General features: G+C 42.4%; 2 protein-coding genes across 4 annotated transcripts in view; one reads left to right on the top strand and one right to left on the bottom strand.

The window, feature by feature from the left end:
- LOC109029876 (UDP-glycosyltransferase UGT4) overlaps positions 1-4,855 on the bottom strand; it is a 76,324-nt gene extending 71,469 nt beyond the window's left edge. For 2 of the 3 annotated variants that reach the window (XM_072305429.1, XM_072305427.1), the window contains exons 1-2: positions 4,692-4,854; positions 3,298-3,503 (exon numbers count right to left, since the gene is read on the bottom strand). In XM_072305429.1, the coding sequence (XP_072161530.1) occupies positions 3,298-3,474 (177 nt within the window). In that variant the 5' untranslated portion in view covers positions 3,475-3,503; positions 4,692-4,854. Of the gene's footprint in view, positions 1-3,297; positions 3,504-4,691 lie in introns of all 3 variants that reach the window. The other variant, XM_072305428.1, reaches the window with a different exon arrangement.
- A 1,001-nt stretch (positions 4,856-5,856) lies between these two features.
- On the top strand, positions 5,857-13,098 carry LOC140225676 (uncharacterized). The gene is made up of 3 exons (XM_072305310.1): positions 5,857-5,873; positions 9,302-9,433; positions 11,604-13,098. The coding sequence occupies exons 1-3, from the start codon at positions 5,857-5,859 to the stop codon at positions 13,096-13,098; spliced, it is 1,644 nt and encodes a 547-aa protein (XP_072161411.1).
- The last annotated feature ends 2,711 nt before the right edge of the window (positions 13,099-15,809 follow it).

Raw genomic sequence — 15,809 nt, 5'->3', positions numbered from 1 at the left:
GAAATAACTTAAATGCGAAAAAAGAGTATAAATCTGAATGAGAAGAAAAAGTATGACATAAGCGAGCAGAGGATGTTAATGAGATTATGATCAGAGACTAATTGTGAGCATGAGTTTTAAGATCGAGCATAATGGAGAATGAAGAAAATTTAACATATGTGGATTTAACTAATCCTAATTTATCATCGTTGCGGATTACTTATTATGAACTATATTAACACATGGTGAAAATAATGCGAAATTTATAATTCCTCAGTAAATTATCAAGGCATACATAAAAACCGATTTAATAGCGCTCTAATTGGAAATCAACCTTCCAAAAATTTGGGATTTTCTTTTTGGTGCGGAAGGAAATCATCCAAAATGTATGATGTATTTATACTTTTAATAATCCTCTTGGATAGAGATGAAAGACTTGAGAAATTCGTTGTGAGAAAAGTAGAGACATTTAAAGATTAAATTTAGAGCTGAAGGACCGTGGAAGACTAATAAATACTGCTGCTACATGCATACAATGCCTCTGTCTTACAGGCGTCCATTGCAGTTGAAATGTCACTGTCTTACGGGCGTCCCCTGCAGTTGAAATGTCATTGTCTTACGGGCGTCCCCTGCAGTTGAAATGTCATTGTCTTACGGGCGTCCCCTGCAGTTGAAATGTCATTGTCTTACGGGCGTCCCCTGCAGTTGAACAGTCCATTATTGTTTCAGAACTGATTTAGTCCCACAGAGATCAAAACTATCTCTGTATGGAACTATTAGCCCGCACGGAGATCAAATAGATCACTGCAAGGAATATTTAGCCCACGGAGATCAAATAGATCACAGAATGGAATTTTTAGCCAAGTTGTTGTCTCAACCTCAGTCTCAAGTTGTCTCAAGTTCACCAAGAGATTGTTTGAAGTTAATGATTGATTTTCACATTAGACTTCAAATGTTTATGCTCTAGAGTAAAAGAGTCGCTCAAAAGGGTGCAGCATTCAATTAAATTATACTCTGATCATTTGATTTGTGTAAGCGATCACAGGTGATGATTTTTTATTCTTCTTGAATAATCATTCCTGGGCAAATGAAATTGTTGCAGTGTGAGTGGAAGCTTCCATGTGTTCGAGAATGTTAAAGTGCTCTCTGCTCTGCTCGTTATTGTAGACGGTTTAGAGATACAGGAATTTAAATTTGAATATGTCTTCTTCTTCTGTGTTTGTTTATTATTTTCTTCTTTTGCGTTTCTCTTCATCTTCTTCTCTCATCTTCTTTTTAATTTGTATGTCAACGCAATATGGACAGGAGAACATAGGACGGACGGACGGGACAGCAGAGGATATGGATAGGCTCGGTTGCTGAGGATATGTTAGGGCGGATTGGAACGTTCATATTGGCTATGATGCCCAAAAGCACTCTCGCACAGTCGCCACATTTGACACCCGCCAAAGTCGAGTCTTACCCTGACTACGACCCACAGTGGAACAACACATTAATCCAATTTAAGGCCTCTGCAGCTGCTGGAGCCGGAGAAACCTTGAAGAAGGTGTTCAACGAGAGCACCGTGGCAACAGCCGAAACAATCGAAAAGATAAAAAAGGATTTTCTCTAGGGGGGGACCGAAAGGAGCCCCTCGCTGACGACGAGGAATCGAGTGATGGAGATGACATGGACGACGACCAACCACCAAGCGGCTCTTCTGGAGGCGCAACAAGCAAGGTTGCCCACAAGCGCAAAGCAACCGGTCCAAAGCCTGTCACCAGAACCAAGCGTACGGCCAAAACCTCATTCCTCAGAAACTAGACATTCTTGTCACGATATTCTATGCATTCCTTTGTATTCTTGTCATTCTCAATTTGTATATTGTTATGTTCCCATTTCGTGTGAATATTTTAATGTCAATTCCTAGAAAAGCGACTGACCTTGTTTGTCCGTCCGCTTCATGCCTTATATTCTCAAATCCTTTGTTAACTGTAGGGAGTCACTCAACAAACAATTGTAATTGTATCAAGTATGCCTTATAAGGGCAGCAATTGTATAGCACTTAGTTCCAGTGTGCCTTAAAGTTCCATGTGTTTGAGAATGTTAAAGTACTCTCTGAGAAATTGTGAGCCGGCTATAGAAGCTATCGGAAGTCTTACAGCCGGCCGTAGGTCTATGGTATTTTGGAACACAGATTCTACTGCCAATTTTTCCAGGGGGTGTATATCACATACGCGACACCTCCTGGAAGCAGTCAAAATCTTCGCTTCTCGCTATCCTACGGCTGTTGATTCGCGCGAACTATTCGACGTTTAGCTCGCGAAAGAACGTATTTAATTTCAATGTTGCCAAGTCTCCCCTCGCTAATTGTATATTAACCAGAAGAGTCTTTGGCATTCCTGAATACAAATTTCACCGATATTTCTTCAGATTACACAAGAAAATCAGAAAAACTTTTGATAAAAATTACACCGGTGAAATTAGTCGAATAAATTAATGGTTTGAGAAAATCTAACGACATATAAGAATAAACTACTAGACAAGATACAAATTTCAGAATTCTGATACATGTTTCTTAACCAAAATTTCACGTAGAACACAATACGCACGGCGAAAATTACCGAAATCAACTCCTTACGAAGATATTTAATGATTCTTGATGCGTGAATTCAAACCACCCGCTCATGAAGACTCAATACTTTACGTGATTCACATCGCGCGCTAAACGTTTATCATGACAGTCTCTGCAATATAAAAATCTGAAAACCTCAATCTTGACGCTTTGGCTCAGCTATAACAAATTGCTCATGGTTTGAACCACACATGGTGGGAAATAAACACTGCTCGATTGAGAAGCTTGCTGAAACCGTTGTAGTGCGCGATTGGACTCAAAGACCTAGAGCTTTGGGTTTCTTGTGAGCGGGCAGTTCAGATTCCTCGTGACCGATGTGAAATTAAAACGTTAATATCTTCGTTAGAAGTTTATTTCAGTAATTTTCGTTGCGCGAACCGTGTTTTACGTGAAATTCTGGTTAATAAACATGTAGTGGAATGCTTAAATTCGTACCTTGTCTAATGGTTTATTGTATATTAACTAGAAGAGTCATTGGCATTATGTCACCGATAAGATCACACGAAAAAATCAGAAAAACTTTTGATAAAAATTACTCCGGTGAAATTCGTCGAATAAATTAATTGTTTGAGAAAATTCGACGACATAAGAATTGAGTTACGCTCCTTCATGTCCAAGACGACGAATTTTTCAAAGACATTTAACGCACGTTGGCAACGAGAATATAATTTCAACACATTCAGAGTAATCAGAGGCATTTTTACCGGGACAGCATTTGGGCTAAGGACATAAACGTCGTGGCCTTTCGTCACTAGAGCTTCTGTTAAACCCATCGCTGGTTGCTGATGACTAATGGATGGAGTCGGCTGAAAAATCAATATCTTGTGGGCGGAAACCATCGTGAGGAAACAGGGTATTAGAATCACTAAAAGGTTCGCCATCTTATAGGGTTGCAATAGTGATCGTGAGTCTGAAAATTACACGAAAAACAGCTAGTGATTTATCACATAAAATTCATACGAATGGAGAAAGAGAAAGAGGTGTTGATCTTGAGGGAATGACATTCATAGGAGACATGAGTATGTCATCGATATTTGAAGGTCCTGTGGGACCAGGATTTTTTCCCCTTGATATCAAGACACTCCCAGAGAACCGACACATGGATTGCATTATGCAAAAAGGAACTAAGATAACTCCAATGTTGCTAAGATTAAGCAACTTACATTCTTTGCGATAAAGTTACTAAGATAATGTAAATGATCAGATCTATGAAGATAATTTTCGTCTTGAATTTATTGTTTATTCAGAGTAAAGATAGAACTTGTTTAGATGCTCAGTTTATATTTGTATGATAAAGGAAGTTGCACAACATTAGCGACACTGGCATGCTCTTGGTTCCTTCTTGCAAAATGTAATCCATGTTTTTCGGCATGTGTGCAGCTCTATTAATGCTACAGAGCGAGCCTGGGGAGGGATGACTCCGGAATTTTTTCGACTAACCGTCAGAGACCTGGGTATGCCAGCGCTCTTGAAAAGTTCTAAGGAAGATTTATACTTTTCATATCTATCAGAAAATCGATACATGCTTGCCAGCATGTGTATATACCCGATTCAATTCTATTAAAAGCGCCAGGCCAAAATTCGACCGCGTAAAGCAGAAAACCACATCAGCAATTGCAGACTTCACTTGCGCAATTCAACTTTTTACATATAGTGCGGCTTATTGTGCAAATTTAGGCGAATTTTCAACTAACGTACATCGTTAAAGTACTTTTCGCTGTAATACGTTGCTTCATCAAGTTTGTTTCACGGTGATCGGTACAGATGATTAAATTGAGATCCAAATTGTGCATTTACCCAGTTAATTAAAAGCAAGAACGTGCGTATGTAAACGGAAGTTTCAGTTTATTCCAGACGAGTAACAACAAATAATATTAAAATAACCACAGAAGGATTGAGACATCCCATTATTGCATGATTACGGATTTAAATAGCAAACACCGCATAACGCATCCGTTTCTAGATACAAAGAAGTGTAAATGCAATAACCCAAGGTGAAAAGATCCTTCATGTTTTGCAAGAGGGATGAGGCCTAACTTTGCTCTCCCTTAAAAGGATAGGCAGGTAAGGTATATAGGAAGTAAAACTGAAGTCTAACCTTTCACGCAAATAAGAGTCCGGAGGAACAGCCAGAATTTTGCAAAGCGGTTCTCCACAATTTTCGTTAACAAGTCGTTTTAATAATAACTGGTTAAACCTAACATGTTTACGGGCTCGGTGATCGATGAATACTAAATTCATTCAGTTTCAGCTTCCAAAATATCTTCACGATCAGTATCATCATGTTTCTAACGTTTGAAGTGTCCACTTGAGATTATCTCAGCGCGAGGTTCCGCCATCTATTAAAAAACACTGGGAACACTTCAAACTTCAAAAGCTCTGATTGCCCTCACTCGATGAATACAAATAACTGATGATGACATCTCCCAGGGTTGCCACAGAAATTAGAAAATGAAAATCCCTGACATTTCCCTAACACATTTTGGTGGAATTCCTTGAAAATTGAAGATGTGACGAGGGCATGATTGAAAATAGTTTTCAGGCAAAATGTGTATTCGAAACCTCAAACCCATTCCAGAAAGCAAGTAAAGGTGATTTAACAAATTTTCCCTGACATTTCCCGGTTTTCCCTGTGGCAACCCTGATCTCCAAACTCTGCCATTCTTAACTTCGCGTTTGAGGAGAAAATTGTAAAGTTCGCGGCATCCACGGAGAATTTAGTTTACACCGATAGGCAAGATCAGGGTGGCTCGCAAACTTTATCATTTTTTTTGGCGTTCCTTGACTTATCCTCGACTTCTAATGAAATTTCATGACCTATAGTCATCGGAAATACCGCTTGAGAGCGCCACCCGGTTGGCACGTTCGGCGGAACAACGCGATCGGCTGTCCTGTCGCGGAGCCTCTTTGTACATGGAACACAGCTCCAGGAAAAATCCCTTGACTTTACCCAGATTTTCCCAGGTCGACTTGCATTCCCTGACTTTTCCCGGTCCAGTTTAACTCCCCGACTTTTCCCGATCGAGTTGCATTCCCTGAATTTTCCCGGTCGAGTATCATTCCCTGACTTTTCCCGGCCGAGTTGCATTCCCTGATTTTTCCCGGTCGAGTTAAACTCCCTGTTTCTTCCCGGTCGAGTAGTATTCCCCGACTCTTCCCGGTCGAGTTGCATTCCCCGACTTTCCCGGTCGATTTGCATTCCCCGACTTTCCCTGGTCGATTTGCATTCCCTGACTTTTCCCGGTCGATAGCCACCCTGCAAGATGGACTTCGACACAAAGTGAGCTTACTTAAAGCTCCGAAAGATAGGATTTTCAGTTGCTTTCAACCAAAATGTTGTTCGTTTTACACGTTGGAAGTGAAGCCGAAAGTTGGCTGCCACTTTTGGCGAAAATAGCATGGATAGCAGTGGGGCGACTCAGTAGAACACTGCTCTTCGAAGTTACGTGCCATAATTCAGACAGGCATGGAGAGCGCGAATGCATTTTCCAAATAGGAAAAAAAGTTCTTAGGGGACAGAGAGAATATTGGAGATTATTGGGAAAATCTAAGCGATCGAGTTGAGTCCATTAAACCTGGTCCACCCCTACGGACGCAGTATCAGTGTGTCTAACTTTAATCCAAAACATTTTAGGTATCATTAAGTATGTCTAACTTAATTCCTAAACATTTTTGGTATCATTAAATATCAGTTAACAAGTAGTACGTACCTCCTTGAATACAATTTATCAGTGTGTCTAACTTGATTCCTAAACATTTTTGGTATCATTAAATATCAGTTAACAAGTAGTACGTACCTCCTTGAATACAATTTATCAGTGTGTCTAACTTGATTCCAAACATTTTAGGTATCATTACGTATGTCTAACTTTATTCCAAAACATTTTAAGTATCATTAAGTATCAGTAAACAAGTAGTACGCACCTCCCTGAATAAAATTTCGGAAACTAGTCGTGTTCTGCTGAAAATAATCAGGGTTAAACCAACTGTTTGTCCTTTTTCTGTTCCTCAGAGAAGTTAATTGTTGGGTTAATTTCTTCCGGTTTTGAGACATCTGCGCTTTTGTTTGTGCTGTGTACGTTGTTGACTGTGTATCTGCATAAGTAATCTGGAACGACGTTGTATTTTCCTTTCTTGTGGATCACGTCAAACTGAAATTCGGATAGTTTCAGTGCTAGTTTCGATATTTTCATGGATGGCACTTCCATCTTGTTGACACATACTAGCCCTTGACTGTCAGTGATGATTTTAAACTTCGTATTCCATAAGAAAGGCCGAAATTTGTCTAATCCATAAGTGATGGCCAAAAGTTCTCGTTCGGGCACGCTCCAAGATTTTTCTGGGGAGCTTAAGACTCTCGACATGTATCCTAGAGGTCTTAAGTCGCCGTTTTTGTACCTTTGATTCAGGACACTTGAGATCGCCAGATTTGATGCGTCAGAATGTAATTCCAAGGTTGTATTTTCTGGATCATAATGTGCTAATAAAGGTGCTGACGCCAACAATGTTATGATTTTTTCAAACGCGAGTTTGCACTCCCGATCGAATTCGAATTTCACGTTTTTCTGGTTATGTTGATGAGTGGACTGCTTATTTCCGCCAGTTTTGGTATGTGATTTCGGTAAAATCCCGCCATCGCCAAGACTGAACACACGTCTTTTACTGTTGTGGGCGTTTCCAGCTCTTTCATGGCTTTTATTTTCTTTTCGTCCCTATAATATTAATTGCGGAGGAGGAATCCCCCTCGCAATTGACGAGGAGACGAGGGCCGTTGTACTCTCAGTTCTAGGAGAGGTTCTGTCAGCTGCAGCCTCTGCTTATCCAACACCTCCATCTCCTCGTCGCTTGCGAGGGAGGAACGTGTCACCCCCTCGTTCTCCTATCGTGACCAGGGTGAGGACAAGGCTCCCTCCCTCTAGCGAGCCACCCACCACCTCACCCCCCCTAGAACAAGACCCCGAACTCAACGCTGCTTCTCGTGACGAGGGAAATGCAGGGTCTGGATCGTCCTCTTCCTCGCTTCGCGAGGAAGGGGATAATGTCTCTGTTGCCGAGAACCCTTCCGATTCTGCACCAGCTATCTCACAGCTCCCGGAAGACGACGAGGATTCGACAGGGGAGCCAGTCTTTTCCGACCCGGGTAGCGATGCGGAGGACGCTGTCGACCCCGACGTTGACGGGGAGACGAGGGCTGCTGCGATTCTAGGTATGGAAGAGGTATTTTCGAGGGAAAACGTTACGTCTCCAGTAGCCCCGCCTTCTCGTCGCCGAAGGGGGCGAAATATTTTATCCAACCTGTCTCCCGTCACGACCCGATTACGATCTAGAATGGCCCCCCCTGTCGAGCCCTCGGGCACCTCTCTTCCTCCAGTCGCGGGCCCAGTCATTTCTGTTGTCGGTGTCGCGGCCCCTATCATCCCCCCCCCGCGCACAAGGCGAAGAGGTCGCCGTGGCGACGACATAGTGAGAGTCCCACCCCCTCCTACAGTAACAACGCGTGCTATGCGCCTAAGACCTCGTAATCAACAGCCCCCTCCTCGTCCTACTGATCTGCCGAGGGGTCCACTCCTCGTGGGGACTGCTACCCCCCCTCCAATTTCAACTTCGGCTCCTCATCAAGTTACTGTGTCGGTGATGGTAGAGATTCCGCCACATTCCGACTCCCCTGAAAAATAAGTTCATTTAATCGAAGGCACGAATGTCACACGGCTCCCAATTATAAGAGAGAGAGAGTTGGTTCTGTAATATGAAATGAAAAATTTATTGTCGTCAATAATTCCAAAATGTCATCTCTTAGTAATATTATTTTCTGCAAGGCAAAATTCCTAACTTCAAACATTATACTCCCTGGGATAATGGGGAGGCTGTGATATTCGTGTCTTCGGTCGAAAATGAATTGCACTGAAAAAAAATCTCGGTGTATTTACCAAGGAAAGGGTAAAATTACCAAGAATTCAGGGCTCTATTTGATCCCTGTTTCTTCTTGGTAAAATTACCATTTATGGTATTGGTAATTTTACCGAGAAAGCTCGGTAAAAATAATTGGTCATAAGGCAAATTTACCGATGGACTTTTGTAAAAACGCCAAGATTTGTATCGACTGTGGTAGAATTACCGAGATAAAATTGTAAAGTTACCGGGAATTGATTACCAATAAAAGTGGTATTCTTACCTGAAAAAAACCAGTAAAAATGCCAGTTTTTAGGTAAGTTTACCAGTCTATCTTCGTAACATTACCAATAATTGATGAAAATAGTGAGATGGTAAACTTACCAATGGACCTTGGTAAATATGCCGAGAATTTTTTTTCAGTGTGTCAAAAACTCTAATCTGAAAACCCCCCCCCCCTTTATGGTTTTTTCTGTTCCTTTTTGAGAACATGGTCATTGTAAAAATATAATTTTTATTGTGTAAACTTATCTTTTGTAACACAGACGACTATTTGAGACGTCTTTTCGAGTACATACTTTCCCACGTAAGCAAAACCGGTTGGGACTGGGGGTTTTTTGTATCAACGAGGAGCTGAATGCAGATGTCTTTTCTGACCATTGTAAATAGCGAAACCGCTCTTTCTAAAAATTACGAAAATGTCACCTTTTTTAAGTAATAGATGCAGGCGTTTATTTACTAGTTCCATAAGGAGAACACCCTTTAGATTAGAAGTGCACCCTGATAGCATTATTAAGAAATGTTTTTTTTTTTTTTTAGGAGCAACCCACCATCCGGATCCGGAGTTCCCACCCCACCACAACAGGCCTCTGATTCTTATTCGCGTATTGTTTCCCATTCATCTGATGATGAAATATTTCTTAATGTCAACGAATCGGCATCGTCCCAAATGTAAGTAGAGACACTGAACTCAAAAAATACTAATACCGCAGAACTTTGATTTGTGTGTTAAATAGAATAATGAACTTACGGGGTTCATAGCGATCTACGACTACTTATTTACAATATGTTTCTTGTTTGTTTGTTCCTGAAATGAATAGGACAGTGGAAGAAGCGGAATGTCTCATAAAGAAACGCCTACGCAACGACCAGCGCCAAGTAGTCGATTTTTTAATGTGTACGCGGCAGGAAAATCTCCTACTCCTAGCTCCCACAGGATGGGGGAAAACTTTAACATTCCTAATTCCCCCATTATGTAAACGTAGTTTAGTTATTTTGATATCCCCCCTGGTGTCTCTTATAGAGGAGCAGGTAAGGTTGTTCTTAGAGGCGAGTTTTTTCGTTATCAACGCCAGGGATGATGTTGACGAGATGCCATCTCTGGACACTGCTCTAACCGTCCTGAAAAGACACACCCTTCCTGTTATTCTCGTGGGAACCCCAGAAAAATTTTTTTACAATAGCAGAGTATCGCACTTTTTACAAGCATTATTATTAGCTAGTAGTGATACTCTTCTCGTTTTCGACGAGATTCATACGGCCGTAACGTGGGGGTTGGATTTTCGAAAATCCTACTTGCGCTTCGCAGGGAATCTCGAGGGGATTCCAAATATGACTTATGTGCTCTGTACCGCGACGTTTCCTTCCTACATGCTAGGCCCTGTCCAATTGATGCTTAACGTTCGGATATACAAAATCCTCGATTTCACAGTGTTGAGAACTGCAATTTCTATCTCTACGTATCAAACAGCCTTCCACCCAGTAACCCTCGCCCCTACGTCTCTTACGTGCATCCAGCACATGCCCGGGAGCCTCGCTCGGTACATCAAAAAAAATTTCCTATCCAAAGAATTGCACGGGAGAGTTGGGATTATTTTTGTAAACAACAGGGAGGGGGTCGAAAAGCTAGCGGCGGAATTATCACGAAGGGGGATTCCTTGCTCGTTTTTCCATTCCCGTTTATCACCCGCACAAAAAAAACAACGAGTTTGTGCGTGGAATGAGGGGAACCCCCCCCTCATGATAAGCACGTCTGCTTTGAGCCTCGGCATTAATAATCCCCGGCTTTCTTTTGTAATTCATCTTGGGTATAGAGCGGCAGCTTCCTTTATGGAGTATGTGCAGGAAGTTGGTAGATGCGGAAGGGGGGGGCGGATCCTGGGGGGTGATGCAATCTTGATAACGAGTGGCATTCACGATTATTTTCAAATCTGCACATCGCTGAAATACTACGACATGAAATCGATTATATCCAATAATGAAGTATCTCTAAATTTTGGTTTTTGGAATCAAAATTTCGGATGCCTTCATTATTTAATATATGCCTACTTCACTTGGCGTCCCAGCGATGTGCTGGTTCGTGACTTCGTGAGAACTCGGTGTCACAATTGCGTCGCCTGCAAGGAGAATTTCTCGCAACGTGACCCGTTTCCATTCTCGGACGAGGAAATTGTGAAAGGGCTCGTTAGGGAAATACAGAGGTCGCCTCACCCTTATATGCGAAGTTTTGTGTTATTGGCCAAGGTTCTAGCGGGTATTATAGATGCGTCCGTTACAGAGCTGTCCCTTCACCGTCTACAGAAGTTTGGAGCTTTAGCAGGGAGAACAGTTCAGAGTTGCCTCATCTTAATTACGACACTGGTTCTCTTGCGCCGGCTACAAATATCTGTCGACGTGAAAAAATTAAGGGGGGCTACGTCTTTTTCCGTCAGCAGATACGATATTACCATAAGAGAGACGCCCGACTAAGTTCAAATATTACAGCATCCTTTTTCTTCTGACATTTGAGGAACTTTCTCGGGTGAATATTTGTATAGGCTGGCGGAAAAACACTGAAAAAAAGTTCTGTTCTCACAAACCAGAATTCTGGTTGTATTTCGGAACCAGATTATCTGGTTGATGCAACCAGAATTACAGTTGTCACAACCAGACTTCTGGTTGATTCTACTAACCGTCTGTTTGAGTCAACTGTAATTCTGGTTAAATCAACCAGAAAATCTGGTTCCGAAATACAACCAGAATTCTGGTTTGTGACCACAAACCTTTTTTTCAGTGAAGGTGGTAACCTTTTTACCCCAACCCTTATTTGGTATTTATTTTTGGTTTTTTTTTTTCCTTTCAGGGAAACTTCAAGGTGTGTGTTCGTTGCCCCACCAGCCTCAAATCTAAGAACTCCCCTCCTTATCCGTGACGTTAGAGGCACAGCCACGTTGTCCCGTTCCATTTTTAACCATTCCTACGAGAAGTGGGCTATCGTTGAAGCGGAGGTGTTGCGATTAACCCCCCTGGGTCGCCGATGGGCATGCATGCTCATTTCTGTGGAGATTAGTACTAGGAAGCGCGTTTTCCGCGTAATTGAGCGTAAGGATAGATTTTTCGCGGATATCATATCTGATATCCCGAGAAATCGTTTCTACGCCTATTACGAGTGTATTACGACGGCTGTCAAATCGGTAAAATTGTACTTTGACGTAGAATGGTCGGCTACGGAAGTGACCTTTAAGGATATGGCTTTTGCTTCTGTGACGTTATTGATGCAATGTTGGAACGACTACATTAAGGAATTATGTCCCTCTCTTGTACACGAGGTGGCTGATTTTGAGTATTTAGAATCCCATAATGCTCCCGTGGAATCGACGATAGTTGAGGGGGGGTGTAAAATTTCGTTCCACATTATATCCTTAAAGAAGGTGTACTTCTTAAACATGCCTGCAATAAGGAAGTGCGTTACTGGATTTTACACCCAACTCGAGTCTCGGAGAGGAAGCGACACCTCGGGTACAATTTCGAAGGCATTGTTCCCTAATGGAAAATGTATTCTGGACATTTCGGTTTATAAATCCCGACAAAACTTCCGGTTGCCATTGTGCTCGAAAGTTCAAGAGCCGCATCGGATAATGCGCTTCGTATCCGGGAACCCATCGCCTATCAGATGTATCAAAGCGTTGTGCCATCCAACTTCTCGAACACCGAGCGACGTCTCCATTTCTGAGTGCGCCATTGATCAGTGGAGAATCCCTTGTTTCCGTCCTCCACGCCCGACGGTGAATGAACAGCCCGCAGCACCCACGATTGTTGATCCTCGAGGGGGGCGGGGTAACGTAGGAGTGTGCGCCCCTACTGTTCAATCATCGTCACACGTAGAAGGCTTGATGTGGGAACGAGTAAAGGGCGCTTGCGGGGATGCCGGTGCCCCGCTGGCGCCAAGTATTGGAATGCGTCTCGAACCTTTCAGCGGCCGGGAAATGGAACATCTGATAGACGATCGGCACCGAGTTATCGATAGCGCACCGATGCACTCGTTCGATCCCACGACGTCGACCGGTCGTTCGTCGAGGTTTATAAATCCACCAGAAGCCAATACTTCCAACGATGCATCGATGCCGCCCAGAAATAAAAGAGAAAACCGGCCCGTCTACACGTGCGTGGAAGTGTCGCCTATCGGTAACGACGCCGATTTGACAGCAGCCGTATTTACATGCGTAGATAGGAACCTCATCTACAAGGTGAACGCGTCGCCCTATCACGGCAACGAATGTGCCGAAAAATGTGCCGATAACGGAACAACCGAACTCGTTTCAAAGAGACGAAACTTTTTTAGGCACCAAGTTCTGTGATTTCATACATTAACATGCGACAAACAACTTTCGTGTTTATGACAATGGACCACTAGACAAGGTACGAATTTCAGCATTCTGATTCATGTTTCTTAACCCAAATTTTACGTAGAACATGATGCGCACAACGAAAATTACTGAAATCAACTTCTTACGAAGATATTCAATGATTCTTGATGCGTAAATTCAAACTACCCGCTCATGAAAACTCAATGATCCACGTGATACACATCACGCGCTAAACGTTATCATTACAGTCATCATTGGATTTAAAAATCTGGCAACCTCAGTTTTGACGCTTTGGCTCAGCTATAGCACATTGCTTCTAGTTTGAACAACACATGAAGGGAAATGAACATTGCTCGATTGAGAAGCTTGCTGAAACCGTTTAGTGCGCGACTTGACTCACGTAGAGCTTTGAGTTTCTTGGGAACGGGCAGTTCAAATTCCTCGTGCCCAATGTGAAATAAAAACGTTGATATCTTCGTTAGGAGTTAATTTCAGTAATATCCATTGCGCTAATCGTGTTCTACGTGAAATTCTGGATAAGAAACACGTATCAGATTGCTTAAATTCGTACCTTGTATAGTGGTCCATTGTAATTTTACGGACATACAGGGTGTCCCAGATTCAAAAATTGGCTGCCCGCTCAGAGCATAGCGATTCTAACGGTTAATAATAGGTTTGTTAGTGACAACCACGTACATTGCGACGCGACCCAACAATTAAGCATGCTCTACGGAACGAAGAAGGAAGAAAATTGTCTTGGTAGATTCGTAGATGGGCCATTCCTTCCGCTGCGACCAGTATAGGCGAAGGGAACTTCGGAAATTGGTTGGCACAAGTATAATGCCTTCTGATGCGGACTGATATTTTACCTGACAAATATGTTGAGACGAAACTTCAGGGATTTTCGTGGATCAACATTAGCTACTTCTGCCCCCCCCCCTTTATGACACATCGATCGAAAGAAGATGAAGAAAAAAAACTTTTTGGCACAAGAAGATTTCTTGGCGCAAACCACAGGTCGAATTCTTAATTTTTGACAAAATAGCGGCCGGTCAAAGTTCAACAAAATGGTGATTCGACAACTCCGTTTTTGTTGACGGATTGAGGCGAAACCTGGAACCCGGGGTCCAGTAAGGTTTCTGGTTGAAACAAAAATGACTTTCTCGCATAACATGTTAGAAATGTTGTATACTATCAAAATAGCGGCCAAGTTCATGCGAACCTAACCGGAAGCGTCCGTAATACCGAGTTTTCTCCATTTCTCCGGGCGCCATTTTAAAATTATTCAGAATCACAAAAATCCGATGGAAGATTCGTTTTTCTCGTGCCGAGAAACTCCCGGATACGAAGTGGGTCTTGATTGAAACTACTTTTAATTAAATCGTCACTTGGCTGACATCAGGGCGTAACTACTCATTAGGATGAGCCTGGAAAAGCATGGATGAAACTGATATTAATTACATTAGTTGAAAAAAGGTTTTCTTCCATTTAATTAGTGGACTGCTTCTTGGAATACGCAGTGGTTCCGGAGGCATATTCTGCTGCCATGACAGTTTCAAACGTGAAAAGGGAAGATCGCACTTGAGATAAACGGTTGATAGGAGTGAAACTAAGAGACTCTTGAACGGAAACACGTAGCACGCGACTTGACAGAGCGTCATGATGCATTCTGTTCGACCGGGTACTAATAGCGAAAGGAACACCCGTGCGTGTGCGTGCATGTGGGAAAACACCTTCAACAAACAAGTCGTCGCTTGGCTAGCATAAGGGCGTAGCTAGCCTCCTCCGGTGCTTTGACAAGGATTAAAATAAAGTGGAGCCAAGACTTGTTCATGCACTGGCTGTACGGCGGTTCATTATCACGCATACAGTTGTTTTTTGAAATTACACATATTTTAATTCCACATTGCATTTGGTACCATAAACCTACGGGACAGGATAGTACCAGGAATTTAGTGATGGAAGTAAGGTTACACACAATGCGGTTTGATAGTAAGTTTCTGTGAGGGGTTGTGAGCAAGGTGTCTGCTGGTCCGTTTACAAGGACCGCAGACGTCGATGCAAAAAGGATTCCCACCCTATCGCAGAACTTCCGCGCCGATTATAATTCGTATAACTTTCGAAAGGGGGCGTTCAGGTGGAACAAATGTTTACTGTTATTAAATAATCGGTTCACTTGACAAATAATTTTCTTTTTATAGTAATACATATCATAATTAAATAGAACTAAAATTCCTCTTCATGTTTCCACGTCGGTAGAACTGCCAAAGAAATCATGCGTTCTTAGAAAATTAACTGTAGAGTGCGTTACGTAATAACCGTTTGTGAAGGAATAATAATACACCCCTTAGGATTAAACGGTTTCCTTAGAGAAAAGATCGCTAATCAACAAGAGCGTCTCCAAAGCCGGCTAGAGGTGTACCGGATCCTGCATAACAGGGGTCTCAGGTTACGAGATCATATCTTCCATCTCATGATCCATAACTGGGACTCCTGGGATTCAGATCCGGTAGACTGGATCGATTTGGATCCAGTTCGGGCTTTAGCTATGTCCAAAGAAATTATTCACGTATCTAGATTAAAACCTGTCCCTCCAATGAGAAACCAATCAAAAGCAAAACTAACCATATCCCAAGTAACATGCCACCCCAGAAATGAAGGAAAATTCTCGATCTGAATTTTTGTGTCTCTCCTTTTTCCCT

The sequence above is a fragment of the Bemisia tabaci genome, chromosome 10 (assembly GCF_918797505.1).
Source record: "Bemisia tabaci chromosome 10, PGI_BMITA_v3".
Classification (NCBI taxonomy): Eukaryota; Metazoa; Arthropoda; class Insecta; order Hemiptera; family Aleyrodidae; genus Bemisia; species Bemisia tabaci.
Note: the sequence above shows the minus strand (reverse complement) of the source record. Positions and strands in the feature narration are given on the sequence as shown.